The 16,144-nt window shown below is 34.6% G+C and overlaps 1 protein-coding gene across 1 annotated transcript; it reads right to left on the bottom strand.

Annotated features, from left to right (window-relative positions):
* Window positions 1–7,763: 7,763 nt before the first annotated feature.
* On the bottom strand, window positions 7,764–12,307 carry LOC105985045 (olfactory receptor 14C36-like). The gene is made up of 2 exons (XM_013015458.1): window positions 12,296–12,307; window positions 7,764–8,696 (listed from the first exon to the last, which is right to left on the bottom strand). The coding sequence occupies exon 2, from the start codon at window positions 8,694–8,696 to the stop codon at window positions 7,764–7,766; it is 933 nt and encodes a 310-aa protein (XP_012870912.1). The 5' UTR covers window positions 12,296–12,307.
* Between the last annotated feature and the right edge of the window lie 3,837 nt (window positions 12,308–16,144).

Raw genomic sequence — 16,144 nt, 5'->3', positions numbered from 1 at the left:
AGGTTTTCTCAGGAATCAGATATATTTGTGTCTGCGTGTTGGGTTTGCAGGTCAGCAGCTCTCGGGGATAACACTAGCTTTGGGGAAGTTTATGCGTCATCGCCTACTGTTTGGTATATTGCTGGTTGTTGGAGGAGCTTTAATCAGCCTATTTAGCTAAGAGAGCTTTCTGGGATCCAAGGTTTTGTATCATGGTGATGAGTGGTCCTGTACTTGAGGACTACGCCTTAGGACTGGAAACTTTTGCCCCAGTGATGAGCTTCCTTGTGGACAATTTTGCCCTAACAGGTGTAGCATGGATAGTGGTCAGAAAGTCATTCATGCCCTATGCAAGTCTTAACAACCTGTGCTTAGCCCTCTGTTGCTATTTTGTTGATAATGTGGCCTGCACAGGTAGCTGTTTTTGGAAAGAGAAACATAAGAGGACAGAAATAATTTAAAAAATGAAAACCAGGTTTCCAGCTGAGACGGTTAAAGGATGGAACCTATCTATCTTTATGGAAGATCTGGCTCTTTATGAGCAAGTAAGGGTTTTCTCATTTCTTTTATACATTTAGAAGATGATTAAAGGATGGAGTCTATCTATCTTTATGGAAGTTCTGGTTCTTTATGAGTAAGTAAGGATTTTCTCATTTCTTTCATACATTTAGAAGACGGTTAAAGGATGGCACCTATGTATCTTTATGGAAGCCTTGGCTCTTTATGAACAAGTAAGGGTTTTCTCATTTCTTTCATACATTTAAAAGATGGTTAAAGGATGGAGCCTATCTTTATGGAAGTTCTGGCTCTTTATGAGCAAGTAAGGGTTTTTTTTTCATTTCTTTCATACATTTAGAAGTCAATATTTTTTATTACCCTAGCTACTTTCTGCCTTTTTGTTTATATCATCTACTAGCTCAGTATCTTCTTCATTTCTCTGATTCCTGTAGGCACGGGGAAACAGACTTCTCAATAGTCTTTCATCTTAGTCTTCCTATCAAATGTGATGTTTGAAAGAAGCCTGATTAAATTGCAATCTCTGAGGATTCAACTAAAATGCTAAAAATGGTGTGATGCATTTTTTATATGATAAATGTATTTTGTATATGAAGGCATGCATTTGGGGAGCAGAGAAAAAAGTGACAATGGTGTGAACTATATGTATCCCTAGAATAACTTATGATGGACTGCTAATCTACAATACTTCAGAAAATGAATTTATGTATAAACTGAATTGTTTCAGTTATGATGAGCTGAAGTGATACAATGCTAGAGTAGGCTGAGGTCCCAGTTCACTGCTACTGGAGTCCTTTTATAAGTTACCTGCCCTTTTATGTATATATAAGGTAGATTAGCATTCATTTATGATCAATCTTTGAAATTAGCCTCCTATGTCAGTGTAGCACAGATCTCAGCTCTTACGATAGGAACCTTATGCCTGCACATCCTATTGTGCCCTACTACAAACACCTTAAGATAGGGAAAGATGAGTACTCTGTTTATTGCTGCACTCTCCTTGTACTCCAGTATTATATAGAAAGTAATTGTAGGCATTGAATAGATGATGTCTTTACCTATCATTAATAGATGATGGGAAGATTTCATTTTAAGTATAAACAAGTAGAATGAGTTTGCATTTTGGTGAGGGTAAAGCTAAAACCATCACACCCATGACAGAAAAGAGGGGAGAAATGTTATCTGCAGCTGGTGAGTAGAGGACAAGAGTTATTGTCCAAGCAATGTCCCTCCTCAACAAATTAGGAATGGGGATTTTATTTAGAAAGCTTTCACATTTATATAGGAAAATACACAGGAGTAGACATATTCCTGAGTATGCCTCAAGTGAGAGATATATACCTGAACAACAGTTTAAGGTTGTAATAAAAAGATTATAGACAAAAGTTTGGTCAAGTTTAGCTCAAGATCATCAAGAACTAATTTAAAGATTATAGGTGATGAGAATGCCTCTGGATATACTTGCTTATTTCACAAATTTTAGGTGAAAATCAAAGCAAAGAAACATTGAGATACCTTAATATAAGAATGTGTCCCTGCTGGGTGCTGGTGACTCACGCTTATAATCCTAGCTACTCAGGAGGCTAAGATCTGAGGATTGCAGTTCAAAGCCAGCCCAAGCAGGAAAGTCCGTGAGACTCTGATCTCCAGTTAACTACCAGAAAACTGGAAATGGTGCTGTGGCTTAAGTGGCAGAGCCCTAAACTGGAGCAGAAGAGCTCAGGGACAGAGTTCAAGCACCATGACAGAAAGAAAGAAAAAACAAAAGAAAAGGAAAGGAAAGGAAAGAAAAAAGAAAATAATTGATTTGTTCCTTAAGAATTTGGCGCTTAAGGTACCTGCTTTATTTATCAGCTAACAAAGTCAATCCTGAAATATTTTATTTCTTTCTATTGTTCCAGCTTTCTACACTGCAACCTCAATTCCATTTGAAATATGCATCTCTATTAGCTTCACTGACTTTTGAAATTGAGATCCTAATTACACTCAATGCAGAAATGTTCCTCTTACAACAAACCTGATGGGAACTGTAACTTCTCAAAGCTCTTTCTATTATAAAAAATACAGAGCCGGGCACTGGTGGCTCACGCCTGTAATCCTAGCTACTCAGGAGGCTGAGATCTGAGGATCGCGGTTCAAAGCCAGCCCGGTCAGGAGAGATCGTGAGACTCCTATCTCCAATAAACCACCAGAAAACCGGAAGTGGCGCTGTAGCTCAAGTGGTAGAGCGCTCGCCTTGAGCTGAAGAACTCAGGGACAGCGCCCAGGCCCAGAGTTCAAGCCCCACAGCCGACCAAAAAAAAACAAAAATACAGCCAGTACTATATCTACTTGAACTTAGAAAGGAGATTCATACTCAGATCATGACACTCCTGTAACTTCCTAAAGCAATCTATAAATGTAAAAAAATTACTGATATTATTATTTCTTCTTGGAATATCTTGTTTTATCTTTTTATTTTCTTTCTTTCTTTTCTTTTCTTTCTTCTTCTTCCTTCCTTCCTTCCTTCCTTCCTTCCTTCCTTCCTTCCTTCCTTTCTTTCTTTCTTTCTTTTCCTTCCTTCCTTCCTTGCTTGCTTTTTTCTTTTTGTAAAGGAATTTTTTATCTTTTTTGCATTTTTATTGTAAAAATATTGTTCAGAGGGGTTACTGTTACATAAGCAAGGTAACGAGTAATTTCCTATCGAGCATTGTTGCTTCCTCCCTTGTTTTTCCCCTACCATCCCTTGTCTTCCACCTCCCACAACTACTCTCCCACCTACCCCCACCCTACTGAAGTAGTAAGTTCGTTTTCAACATAGTGTCGTGTACAACTCATTGTTACAATGGGTCAACCTTTCTTCTTTCTGCCTTTCCTCTATCTTTTTTCCTTTCCTGCTTTTGCTTTCCTTGTGTCTTATGTCAAATCTTGGATGCTGAAATTTGGGAGACCTTTGAGCACATCTAACACTCTCCCCAACTATTACAGAAATCCAACTTATATGTCTTCACTATTACACATGTTGGTCATGGAGTATAGTTGACATTAGAAATTATTTTTAAAATTCTCCACTTTTCACAAGCTTTTTATTTTAAAGATCATTTCTAATGTCAACTTTCTCAATGTCTAGGCCAATTATTGGATTATAAAAAATATAAAATAAATTCAAACAAATAATCTAGATATAGATAGAACCTCGTAGAGAAAAGATCATATTAGTTAGTAAACTTCTGTTCAATATACAATGTTGTGGAGATAAAGAATCCAAACCTTTTAACCTTTCTGAAAAAGGGACTAGGGAATTAAGAGTAAAATTAAAAATAACTATTAAAAACAGACTTCTTGGAGACCAGAAAATGACACAGTAGGACACAGAGCTAACAGGTCTCAAGAGACTAGGCGGAAAAAGATCACACAGCATCACTCTGTTTACTCACTGTAGCTAGAATCCAAAGACTAAGTACATTCATGAGCCCAAAGGAGCTCTCTCTCCTTCATATATTTAATATATATCATCAGTTTCCCCATTTCTCTGTATCCATATCAATTTTGTCTAGTTCTTTCACCAAAAACTGAAAAGTATATCAGAATATATTTAATCTCACTGCAGAAATTAAACACCTGTTGAGAAGTTTTATGTGTTTTCCTTTTTCCCCAATAATCTTTATTGAAAAGGTAATAGCAGGGGGGTTAGTTACAGAAGTAATGAGTACATTTGTTTTTAAACACAGTTACCCCATCTGTCATCTTCTCCTACTTACTTGTCCCTACTCCCCTCCTCCCCAAGTTGTAAGGTTCATATATCAATGTTCAAGTATCAATGTCGTATTAGTTCATTTTTTGTCCTGCTGTTTCTGTGATTCTCTTTCCCTTCCACAGATCAAATAATCTTATATATACAAGACACAAGGTACAGAAAACTAAGAGAAACAAACAAAAACTACTTAGAGGACATAAGAACCTCTTATTTCCATATCTTGGAGTTCATATTGATATGCTTCCTTATATGTGGTCCTATGCAATAAGCAATTTAGTTATTGAGATCCCTTGTTTATAATCTCACAGACATGGCCTAGTTCTTACAAATGAGGAAAACCATGCTACCTACTTTTATTTGAGTCTGGCTTACTTCACTTAATATAATACTGAACCATGTATCTTGTAAGTGGAGATGGGAGGGAAAAACTGGGAGAGAGCAATGGAACAGGAGATGTGGTTCAAAAATAATTTTATTCATTACTAATTACCTGATTCATGTAACTGTAAACCCTCTATATATCAACTCAACAATAACAATGAAAATAAAGAAATTGATAGTAAAGAAAACCTAAAAAAATGAATTTCAGAAGGATAAACCACAGACAAACCATAGTCAAATCATAGCCGCTACCTTGTAAAAAAGGGGCTCTAGTATTCTTACATCCCATGTACAGTTCCTGATTTATGATGGTTCAACTTAAATTATTGACATTTTGATGTTATGAAAATAAAACTATACTACAAATTGCAAATTTTAATCTTTTTGTGCACAATGCTAGGTGATCCAATATTCTTTCATGATACTGTATGGTAGCAGCAAGATGCACCTGACAGTCAGCCTTGTAATAGTGAAGCAGACAACTTATATTCCATGTATATTGTATCGTTAAAATTTTTGAATATTATGCTTTCACATTCTATAATATCAAATGCCTATCTATATACATATGTGAGATGTCCAATGCTTTATCAAATAAAACAATCTTTGTGAGTTAAAAGAAAAAGAAGTTTTCTTTTGAAACATACAGATCACTCAGCTCATGTTGGATTCACCCAATCAGTAGTTGTATAGTTCCATTGTATTGTCAAGTGAGTATCATTGTAGCATTACTTTTAAAGCTGTTCTCATGAGTCACTACACCATTCACAGCCATGTTCTATTCTTTATAACAATGAGTCTTTCTTATAATACTGCCCAAGGCCTTCTCTCTTCCTCTGAGTATTCTATGGCTCTCCTCATTAAAATGAAAAACAGAGAAACAGGATTGCTTACTTTTTAGGCTTGTGTAGAGTACATATCCATTTCAGGTTTATGAGAGTTAGTGCATTTTTTCGGTGAATTAAATTTGCAGACCCTTTGATGAGGATCAGATAAAAATGAGATTTTGAGGTAAATCAAGCTCCTGTTTCCTTTCAAGAAGAACAAAGCTGATGGGAAGGGCGAGATTCAGAGTCATTTTGTAATTGAGATGTTTTCCACAAAGTAAAAAGAGAGTTGAAGTTATAGACAATTTGAAAGAGGAAAGCATCTGCTTCTAAACGTTCATAAACTTGAGGCATCTTTCCTCCACTATAGTCATTGACTCTGGAACATTGCAAGGAAGGGAAATGGCCAGATCCCTGATCATATGCTTTGTAGTTATAGGCAAAAGACACAAAAAAAACTTCTGTAGAGAGGCATCTGCACACAAATATTAGTAGCATTAGTGTTAACAATAGCCCAAAATTCGAAAGAATAAAAATATCTATTAAACAATGAGTGTGTAACCAAAGATGCTTTTTTTTTTCATTGGAACAAACTTTCTAAATTGATTTAAAAATACAAATTTTAATTTTTAAATTCTGCACTCTACCCTATAGGTTGTCTACCTATTTTATAGTAAACCAAATATGCTAAATCGAAGAAGAGCTCTAATACCATGAAATATATATCCTGATAATTTGAAAATATTAGACATAGTCTGGACTGAAGAACAAAGCCCTACAAATCATATGGAATCATAGCATAGAAAAATATTGTAACTTTTAGGGGAACAACTATTTACATATTCCATTGTTGGTTGTGGTATATCATGTAAGTAAGTTAGGTGTAGCATTAGGAATTTATCTAATAGAAAAAAACCCTCTATTTCTGTTGGTAATTTTGACACAGAGTCTTTCTCATTCTGATTTGAAGATGGATAAACATGTACTCTACACTGTGATGCTAACTCTTTTTCTTTATGTTGTTGTCAAAATAGCTACTTCTTAAGAGCTGTTGGGAAGCTCATGTCTTCTCTTAAAATCATTATACATAGCTAATTCAAAGAACAATACAAAGCTAATCAGGAGCCTGAGATGTGGGGATCATGGTTTGAAGTCAACCTGGACAGGAAAACCCATGAAACTCTTCTCTCAAATTAATCAGTAACAGTCTGCAAGTGGAGTTATGGTTCAAGTGGTAGAGAGTGAGCTTTGAACAAAAAAGATAAATGACAGTATCCAAGTCATGAGTTCAAGCCCCAGTACTGGTACAAAAAATGTAAAATGTTTAAATCTAGGTGACAGAAAAACTGAATTTCAGTGATGTTTCAGCCACTAGTAGTACAAAACTAATTGGGAAACTTTTATAAAAAGGAATAGCTTAGAAGAGCTGAGTCAAAAACCTCTGTCACCCTGTGAATTCTTCCTCAAAAAGTAAAAGCAAGAAAGAAATATCGATAATTATGTTTGCTTTGGAAAAATTCATGTGGTCTAATATATGTGAGCACAAACTGTGTTTACCTTTCTTGTGAGCCTGCCCAAAATAATAGACTTATACCAACATCAAATACAGTGAAAGCAGAGGTTATACCGTGGGGGAGGGACATACACAGCAACAAATTGATCATCTTATAAATATGTTAGAAACAATCGCAAGAAAGAAAAATAACATTTGATGTTGGTATACTTTGTGGAGGGGAAGGGAGAAAACAAATTGTTTAAATAAGGATACATGTGGACCCATTGCAACAATGAGATACAAGTCGTTATGTCGAAAAACCGAACTTTACAACTTTGGCTGGGGTGGGAGGGGGTGGGAGATGGGAAGGAATGGGAAAGGGAAACAAAGGAGGAGGCTACAATGCTTGATAAGAAATGTACTCATTGCCTTGCCCATGTAATTGTAACCCCTCTGTATGGTATTTTCACAATAAAAATAAAAATAAATAAATAAATAAAAATAAAATATCTACTATTCATGTAAAACAAAAAGAATAGACACATATATGCTTGGCCCAATAAAACATGTCCTCAAACTCCTAATTGTCCAAGGTATTAATTGAATAATAAACATAACTAATCTAAATAGATTCTCAGAAAAATATCTGGACTCAATTTGTGGACTAAATAATATACTTACTAAAATTACTTCCACATTTTATGAAGGCTAGATAGAAATATTGATGCAAAACATAAAATTTTTATTTTATTACTGATCACTTAGCTATTGGATTGTATAGTTTAGAAAATCTAGAGAGAGATTCTATATGTGCTTAAATATATCTTCACTATTTTCTTAAATGTAACTGTCTCAATATCACTTTCTTTACAGATTCCTTTACCTGCTTATTCCTAAGACTGTAGATAATGGGATTTGAGAATGGTGGAATGACAGTATAGAAGATGGAAAGGATGATGTCCTGGAGTGTTTCAGAGGCTACCGAAGGCCTTAGGTAGACACAGGAGATGGAACTGAGGAAAACAGTTACCACAAGGATGTGAGGTGTGCAGGTAGAAAAGGCTTTTCCTTGTTCTCTAGTTGGTAATTTGAACACAGTAGAAAAGATTCGAATGTATGACAAAGCCATGAAGACAAAACAGCTACCTCCAACCACCAAGACAGACAGAAGCAGCAAGAGCTTATTGCTGAAGGTGTCTGAGCAGGACAGCCTCAGCAGAGAGGGGATATCACAGAAGAACTGAGGGACTATGTTGGACTGACAGAAGGACAGCCGTAATGTGTTGCCAGTGTGTACAGCAGCATAGATGAGACCACTGAGTATTGAAGCCAGAGTGGTCTGTACACAAAACTTGTGGTTCACGATGACAGGGTAATGGAGAGGCTGACAAATGGCCACATAGCGATCCTGAGCCATAATAGTCAAAAACAGAATTTCCACATAAGCACAATAAATGACCAGAAAAATCTGTGTTGCACAGCCAGCAACAGAGATGACCCTGTTGCCAGTGAGAGAGTTGACACAGGCATTGGGGACAGTGAGAGAAATGTAGCACATGTCCAAAATAGAGAGGTTTCTGAGGAAGAAGTACATGGGTGTGTTCAGGTTCTGGTCAATGGTGGTGACAGTGATGATGATGAGATTCCCCAACAGGGTGGCCAGGTACATCATCAGGAACAACATGGAGAGCAGGAGCCTGAGCTTCCAGTCCTCACCAAAGCTCATGAGGAGGAAATATGTCACCATGGTGGAATTGGCCATCTACTGATAATGCTGGTTTTCAGGAAAGATGGACATAAAAGGAAGGAAATATTAAGTTAGTAAAGATGCAAACATAAAAGGGATCCAAATAGGGAGAGATGAAGTAAAACTCTCCCTCTTTGCAGATGACATGATCTTGTATTTAAAGAATCCCATGGACTCCACTCCCAAATTACTCGAGCTGATTCAAAACTTTGGCAAGATAGCAGGGTATAAAATTAACCCTCAAAAATCAATGGCTTTTCTGTATGCCAACAATGAGAAAAGCGTGGCTGAAATCAGGAAAGCAACTCCATTTCTAATAGCCCCACAAAAAATAAAATAAAAATAAAATACCTAGAAATTAACTTAAGCAAACATGTTATCTCCCACCATGTAGAAAAGGGCCACCATTGGGTCTTTTATTTCCTCATCTTCTCTGGGGAATACAGTATTCCAGGGGCCACAGGACCCTCACTCATTTCCTCCCATTCAATCCAATAGTATATTATTTATATTAATGAGCATTGATTTAGGTAACATTGAAAAATCTATGTAAGAACATAAATTTCAAGAGTTAATTTCATTAGAATATGGACAACACACTCAAGTTAGACATTGAAACACAAACTAGGTGCAATCCTCTGAATGTGGTTTGTGAATCACTGAAAACCATTGTTCATTGTTAATCTAGAGAAGTTCTGTATTGATGTAAAGGCTTCCAAATCTTTATAACATTTAACATTTTATGAAATGTAATTGTGTGGTTTTAGAGTAATATTTTGCTTGCCATTTTTATTTTTTGTAGGTTGTGGGGCTTGAACTCTGGGCCTGGGTGTTGTCCCTCAGCTCTTCAGCTCAAGGCTAGCACTCTAACACTTGAGCCACAGTGCCACTTCAGGTTTTGTTAGTGTTTTATTGGAGATAAGAGTCTGGCACACTTTCCTGACTGGACTGGCTTTGAATTGCGATCCTTAGATCTCAGCCTCCTGAGTAGCTAGGATTACAGGCATGAGCCACAGGCACCCAGGTTTGTTTGCTATTTTTAAGATATTCATAGCAATGTGTCTATTTTGATTTTCAAAATAACAGTTCCACAGAGACTACTGGAAAGTGAAAACAGGCATTCACTAAAGCCTGCCATTGTCTAGTTGAAGCAAATATTAGTAGAGCAATTATGAAAAAATAGTCTGTAAATAATTACTATGTACTTTTGAACAGCCTAAAGTTACATATTTGAAATAGATATTTTTATGATAATTTAAAGACATTTTCAATCTTTTGGGGGGCTATACTTTGCAATTTTGTACATTGTTTCCTATATAACTCTTGTTATGTAAATTTGTATTCTTGTACTGATCTGCCAGTCCATTATTTCACACTCAAGGCTAAAACGTTTCTATGTTCATTTCCATTATACTTAACAAATTCTTTCTTTCCTTTGTATGTTTTATATTTGACCATCTTGTAGTTAAATCACCCACTGTTCCCTGAGTGAGACAATAGTCATCAGTTTCTATCACCATTTTAATACCAAAATCCATGTTATATTTTAATATGATTGTAATTTAGGAAATATTGTTCTAATATGTAAATACCATTGTGAACATAAACAATCTACTTTTAAAAAAAGTGTTGTGACAATAAGTAAATGTTTCCATTTCCAACAAAATTATTTTCAACCTTCCCATTTTATGAATCTTGCACTGTTGATTCCCATCTTTGGCTACCTCCCTTTTATGATTTCATTTCTGTTTCTAGCAGATTATCCAAGATTATAAACAATCCCTTCACTGTTCAGTTATCTCATTTTTCATCCAGAACTTTCTGGTCTTTAGTTTTTACTCAAAATTTTTACTGGGATAATTTTAATGTCCTTTGTCTAAAAAAATGGTTGCCTTTGACTTCCTGATGCGTTCCATACCTTTTTTCTTTCTGCTACTTTCCTTTATAACATTTTTAAAAAATATATTTTTTATTGTAAAGATACTGCACAGAGGGGTTACAGTTTCATGAGCAAGGTAATGAGTCCATTTCCTATCAAGCATTGTTACTTCATAACATTTTAACAGGACACACACAAAAATTTGCAAATTTTGCAGCAACTAACAGCAACACTTAGGAAATATCTACAATTAAATTCTCTGACAGGCCTAATTGATTTCATTTACTACCATAGCTGATTGGTCAATGACAAGTTTTTGTCTTCCACTTATTTTCAAATGACTAACTTAAAAATAGACTTGTTCCCCAAAGTCATAATTTATATTGTATGTACTTTGAAATAATTTCTCATTGTCTCTGTGATGGGTAATGACACAGTCTACTTCAGTTAGTTGTTTCAATCATCCCCAAACTACTCCAGGTATGGAGATTTCTAGAAGAACAAGGAAAATATTGAAAATGGTAATATTTTCACTTTGGGAGAAAAATGCATAATACAACATACCTGAATGTAAATAAATGTGAGAAATGCAGTCAAGAAGTAGTGAGAAATTCAATATGCTATAACTTTGAATTTTTTCACGAATTTGAATTTTTAAATATATAACATTTATGGAAGTTGATGCACAGCATTAAAAAGAGGCATTTTCTTATCTTAACACTAAATCAATTATACTTCTTACACTGATGATGGATGTCTGGATTTGCAAGCACTATAAAAGCACTTCTGAGCTTTACCCCCATGCCCCAATAATTTTTGTCTCTTTTATGTAACTTAGTAAATTAAGTAGATAATTCAAATAGACTGGTATTACTTCATGCAATCTATTATTAGAATGAACAAATTATAACTTTGAAAACTGTTTTAATTTGACTTTTTTACTAATTAGAAACTTAGGAGATGTTGCCTTAAAACAAAGTCACATTAAAGACTGACGAAATATACAAATTATATTTAAGTTATAATCACAAGATAAGTACGTTTTTGTTTTATTAACCCAGGTTGCTTTTAAATAAAAGGATGTTGTGGTTCCCTTATATTTGATCAATTGACTACCTCCCTCCTTGTAGCTTTCAGGTATCCTGCCCTGAATTTGACATTTTAAGCAAAAAGAAATAAAATATATTTTACAAGTATTGAAAATAATTATTTAGATATGAAATTACAAAGTATACTGTAAACTGACCTATTGTCTGCACTATGCTAAAATAACTAACATAAGTCAGTAAAAGCATGCCAACAATATCAATCTAAATCAATATTTCATGCATAAATACTTTTCTGCCTATTGGTCATCTATCACTTCTTCTATATGCTCTTTGTGGCTTTTAAATCAAGGTCCTCTTTTATCTTTTTGCAAGTTATCACAGGAGTGATGTTCAACTTTGACAGGTGAAAATCCATGAAGTATTAGCATTAGATAGTGACCTATTGCAGGAGTCTTTGGAACATAAGTTGTGCAATAGTTGAGGGATCACTATTTACCAATTTAAAAAAAAACACCATATATTGATGCCCAGTAAGTGAACCATGATAATAGTGAGGGATGACTATAATACTTGAATCAATTTTTTTTAATTTTGGAATTAATAGAGACAATGTAAACAAATATTAACCACATATTTATATTACTCTTATCTGTCAGATATGAATCCACTACCATGTCTCATATCACTATGGTGGCATTGGAAATTAATGCAAACATCATAATAAAGGACGCAGATTCTTGCTCTTTATCATCTTTTAAAGAAATACCTTTTATTTACTTAGCTGACTTTCTTGAAATTATTGCTATAAAAAATAAAGTTTTTTCTTTTTTCTTATATAAATATTATTGTAAAAATACAGAGAAGTTACAGTTACATGAGTAAGGTAATGAGTACATTTCCTATTGAGCATAAAAAAGTAAACTTTAACATTGCATTTATAATCTAACCACAAGTACTTATTCTTGAATATTTCATGGTCTTACATGAGAGAAGATGTCAAAGTTTTTATTACCTTCTCCAAGTCAGTAGACTTGGAAGTATCCAAAATAATTTAAACAAATTGTACCACACAGACAGGCTTGAAAATATCTTCAGAGAAACAAAGAACCATTCTTACATTGTATAAAGATGTCAATTATGTCCTCTTTTATATTAAAAATACATATTCCCATACAGTCTCTGACAAAACCCTGGGGAACTAATCTTCTCTATTCAGGGACATCAGTATACCCAAGAGTAACTTGTCAAAGACCATCATTTTCAGAACACAGATAAGAAAATCCAGTTAATAAGAGTGGACAATGGGATTGAAATGTTGTGAATACTTTTACCTGTACAAAGCTGTAAGTAGTTTGAAAGTCCAAGACTTAATAAACTTAAGAATAATATTAACTCAGTCCTCAGGAGGTCTATCATGGGTATGTGTATGCGTATGTGAATTTAGAAACTAACAACTGATGAACTCAGATAACTCATTTCATGAAGTAGTGGAAAGTTTAGAAAGACAAATACCGAATAATTATACTGAACCAAAAATAAATAAACTCCCATCAAAGAAGAACTCAAGATCTGAAAGTTTCACTGTTAATATAAAACACCAATTTGTTTCACACTTGAAAATACCTTAAAATGAGAGAATTCCTCCAAACTCTATCTACAATGCCAACATTAGCACCTTAGACGAAAATCAGACAAGGTCATAAAAAGATTCAAAGACAGTCTAACATTCACGATAAATAAAAATGATTTTTTCATAAAATACTTACAAGAGGTACTCATCAATATTTTAAAAAGTCTTCACAAAAAAAGTCTTCACAAAATAACTGTTTTGCCATCGGGACATAAGAATGGCTTGACAAATAAAAATGAATGATGAACAAACCCTATATGGTCATTTCAGGGACACAGAAAAATAATTTAACAAAATTTCATATCTTTCTATTTCAATTTTGAGACAAGATCTCACTACATAAGCCAAGCTCATCTGCACATTCCTATGTATAGTTTTGCTTGCCCTCAAAGCGTGAACCTCTTGCCTCAACACTCTGACTGCAAAAATGACAGACGTGTACCAACACACCTGGCAGATATTTTCCTATTAAGCACTCAGCAAATTAGGGACAGGTAGAACAAACCTCAGTACAAAAAAGGTTCTAATTTTTTAACTGCTCTTGTTTAGTTCCTTTATTAAAGTGTTTTCCCATATCTGTTAGTACAAATCTTTAAAAATGTTCCCCTAATTTTTTTATTTATTTTCTTTGTATTTATCATCCTTAAGCAGCTGTCCAGTACTATTTCAATTCAATGTATTAGTTTGTTAGTGTAGTATATTTTGATCAGTGTTACTTCTTTCATTATTCTTCCATATATCTTCCATCCTCATACATCTCCTCAATTTACTTGGCTCCATTTTCACATATTGGACTAAGCTTTTTTCCATTGAAAATTCAGACTTATTATGGTTCAGGCTGAATCCTTCTGCATCTTTATAAAAACATCCAAATTTTCCAAAGAATGAATTTATTAGCATCAAATTAAAATAAACACATCTTCCAACCACTTTCAACTCAAGGGAAACACAGAAACCACCCAATAAAATGTCGAATATTATTCAGCACCCTGAATTTGTGTTACTCATTATTAAATGCTAATCATATTTACTTTTATACATGAGAATAATTTCTCTAAATCACACCAATGAATTTGCCAACTTATAGAAGAGTTATGTAGAAAAACACTACAGTATAATTTTTCTTACATTATGAAATGACTTTGGGTCTTTGATGCTTTCTGAAAAGGAAGTAATTAACCATATTCACAGTCTCAATTTATTTGAAATAAATTCTTCCCCTTCTGTTAGAATGTTGGAAGCATGTTGCACTGTGTGCAACACACCCACAAAATCATACTCTTTGATACTTTAATTGAATACTTCAAAAAGGAACACAATGTCAAGACTGAACTAGAACTTTGATTATAGGAAATAAATCAGCTCAGCAAATTTTTGGAATAAATAATCAGCATATGAAACTTGATTGCATTGTCTATCTAGTAAACAAATGAGGTAAAATGAAATTAGTAAAAAATTCCATTTACAGTCACAACAAAATTATTTACTACTGAAAAATCAACAAATGTACAAATTCACACTCTGAGCACTAAAGAACCATCTTGAAGGAAGTGAAGAATAGTCAAAGAGTAAAATGGACCACAGGTTGAAAGATTTACTGTTAATTCTTTGAGTATTTGTTGTTGGGGATTTAATTTTTTTAAGTTCTAAGTATATTTTAGATATGAGACCCTTGTCTGTTGTTTGGCTAGTGAAGATCTCCTCCCAATCCCTGAGCATGCTGTTGATCTTGCTAGCTATGTTCTTTGCCATGCAGGAGCTCTGCCATGCAGTTTCATGTGATCCCATTTGTCCAAACTTTCTTTGATTTGTTGTGTTTTGGGGACTTTATTAAGAAAATTTCAGCCTGTGCCAAGAAGCCCTAGACATTCTCCTATTCCTTCCTATAATGTTTTCAGGGTATCTGCTTTTTCTTCGAAGTCTGATCCATTGGAGTTTATTCTTGTGCAAGGTGATATATAAGGGTCTAGCTTTAGTTTTCCACAGGTGTTTAACCAATTTTGTCAGTACTACAACCTCCCGATTAATAAGTGGGCTAAAGAATTAAAGAGACTTTTCTGAAGAGGAAATATGAATGGCCAATAGACACATGAAGAAATGTGCAACTTCTCTAACCATAAAAAATGCAAATCAAAACAACAATGAGTTTCCACCTCATCCCAGTTAGGATTGCTATAATCAAGAAATCTAACAATAATAGAAGCTAGAAGGGATGTGGCCAAAAGGGAACCCTATTTCATTGTTGGTGGGAGTGTAAAGTTGTTCAGCCACTCTGGAGAGCATTATGGAGGTTCCTCAAAATATTATACATAGAGCTCCCCTATGACCCAGCAATCCCACTTTTGGGCATTTACCCAAACGATCACAAACAAAGCCATCCTAAAGCTATCAGCACAACTATGTTGATCGCATCATTATTCAACATAGCTCAGATATGGAACCCACCCAGATGCCCCTCAGTAGATGAATGGATCAAGAAAATGTGGCACACACACAAACACACACACACATTCAGACACACACACACACACACACACACACACACAATGAAATTCTATGCCTCCATCAGAAAGAATGACACCACTCCATTTATTAGGAAATGGAAAGACTTGGAAAAATTATGTTAAGTAATCCAGACCCAAAGAAACATAGGTCCCATGGTTTCCCTTATTTGAAATAACTAGTATATGTCTAGGATAATCTTACCAGATAAGCAGAAAAGATAAAAATCTATGTACATATAACCATATAAGATGATGCTAAGTGAAATGAACCCCAAGATATAGACACAAGGGGTTTTTTCTTTGTTACTGTTTTTAATGTACTATGTAATTTTTTGGTTTCTTTTGTGTGTTCTTCCCTCTACGGTATAACCCCTGTTGTCACTGTATTTGATTCTGGTGCC

The sequence above is a fragment of the Dipodomys ordii genome, unplaced genomic scaffold (genome assembly GCF_000151885.1).
Source record: "Dipodomys ordii isolate 6190 unplaced genomic scaffold, Dord_2.0 Scaffold27, whole genome shotgun sequence".
Taxonomy (NCBI): Eukaryota; Metazoa; Chordata; class Mammalia; order Rodentia; family Heteromyidae; genus Dipodomys; species Dipodomys ordii.
This window is presented reverse-complemented; position numbering and strand designations above follow the sequence as displayed.

Bases quoted from the DNA above. Each gene is read 5' to 3' on its own strand.
- LOC105985045 (XM_013015458.1), bottom strand. From the start codon at position 8,696: ATGGCCAATTCCACCATGGTGACATATTTCCTCCTCATGAGCTTTGGT.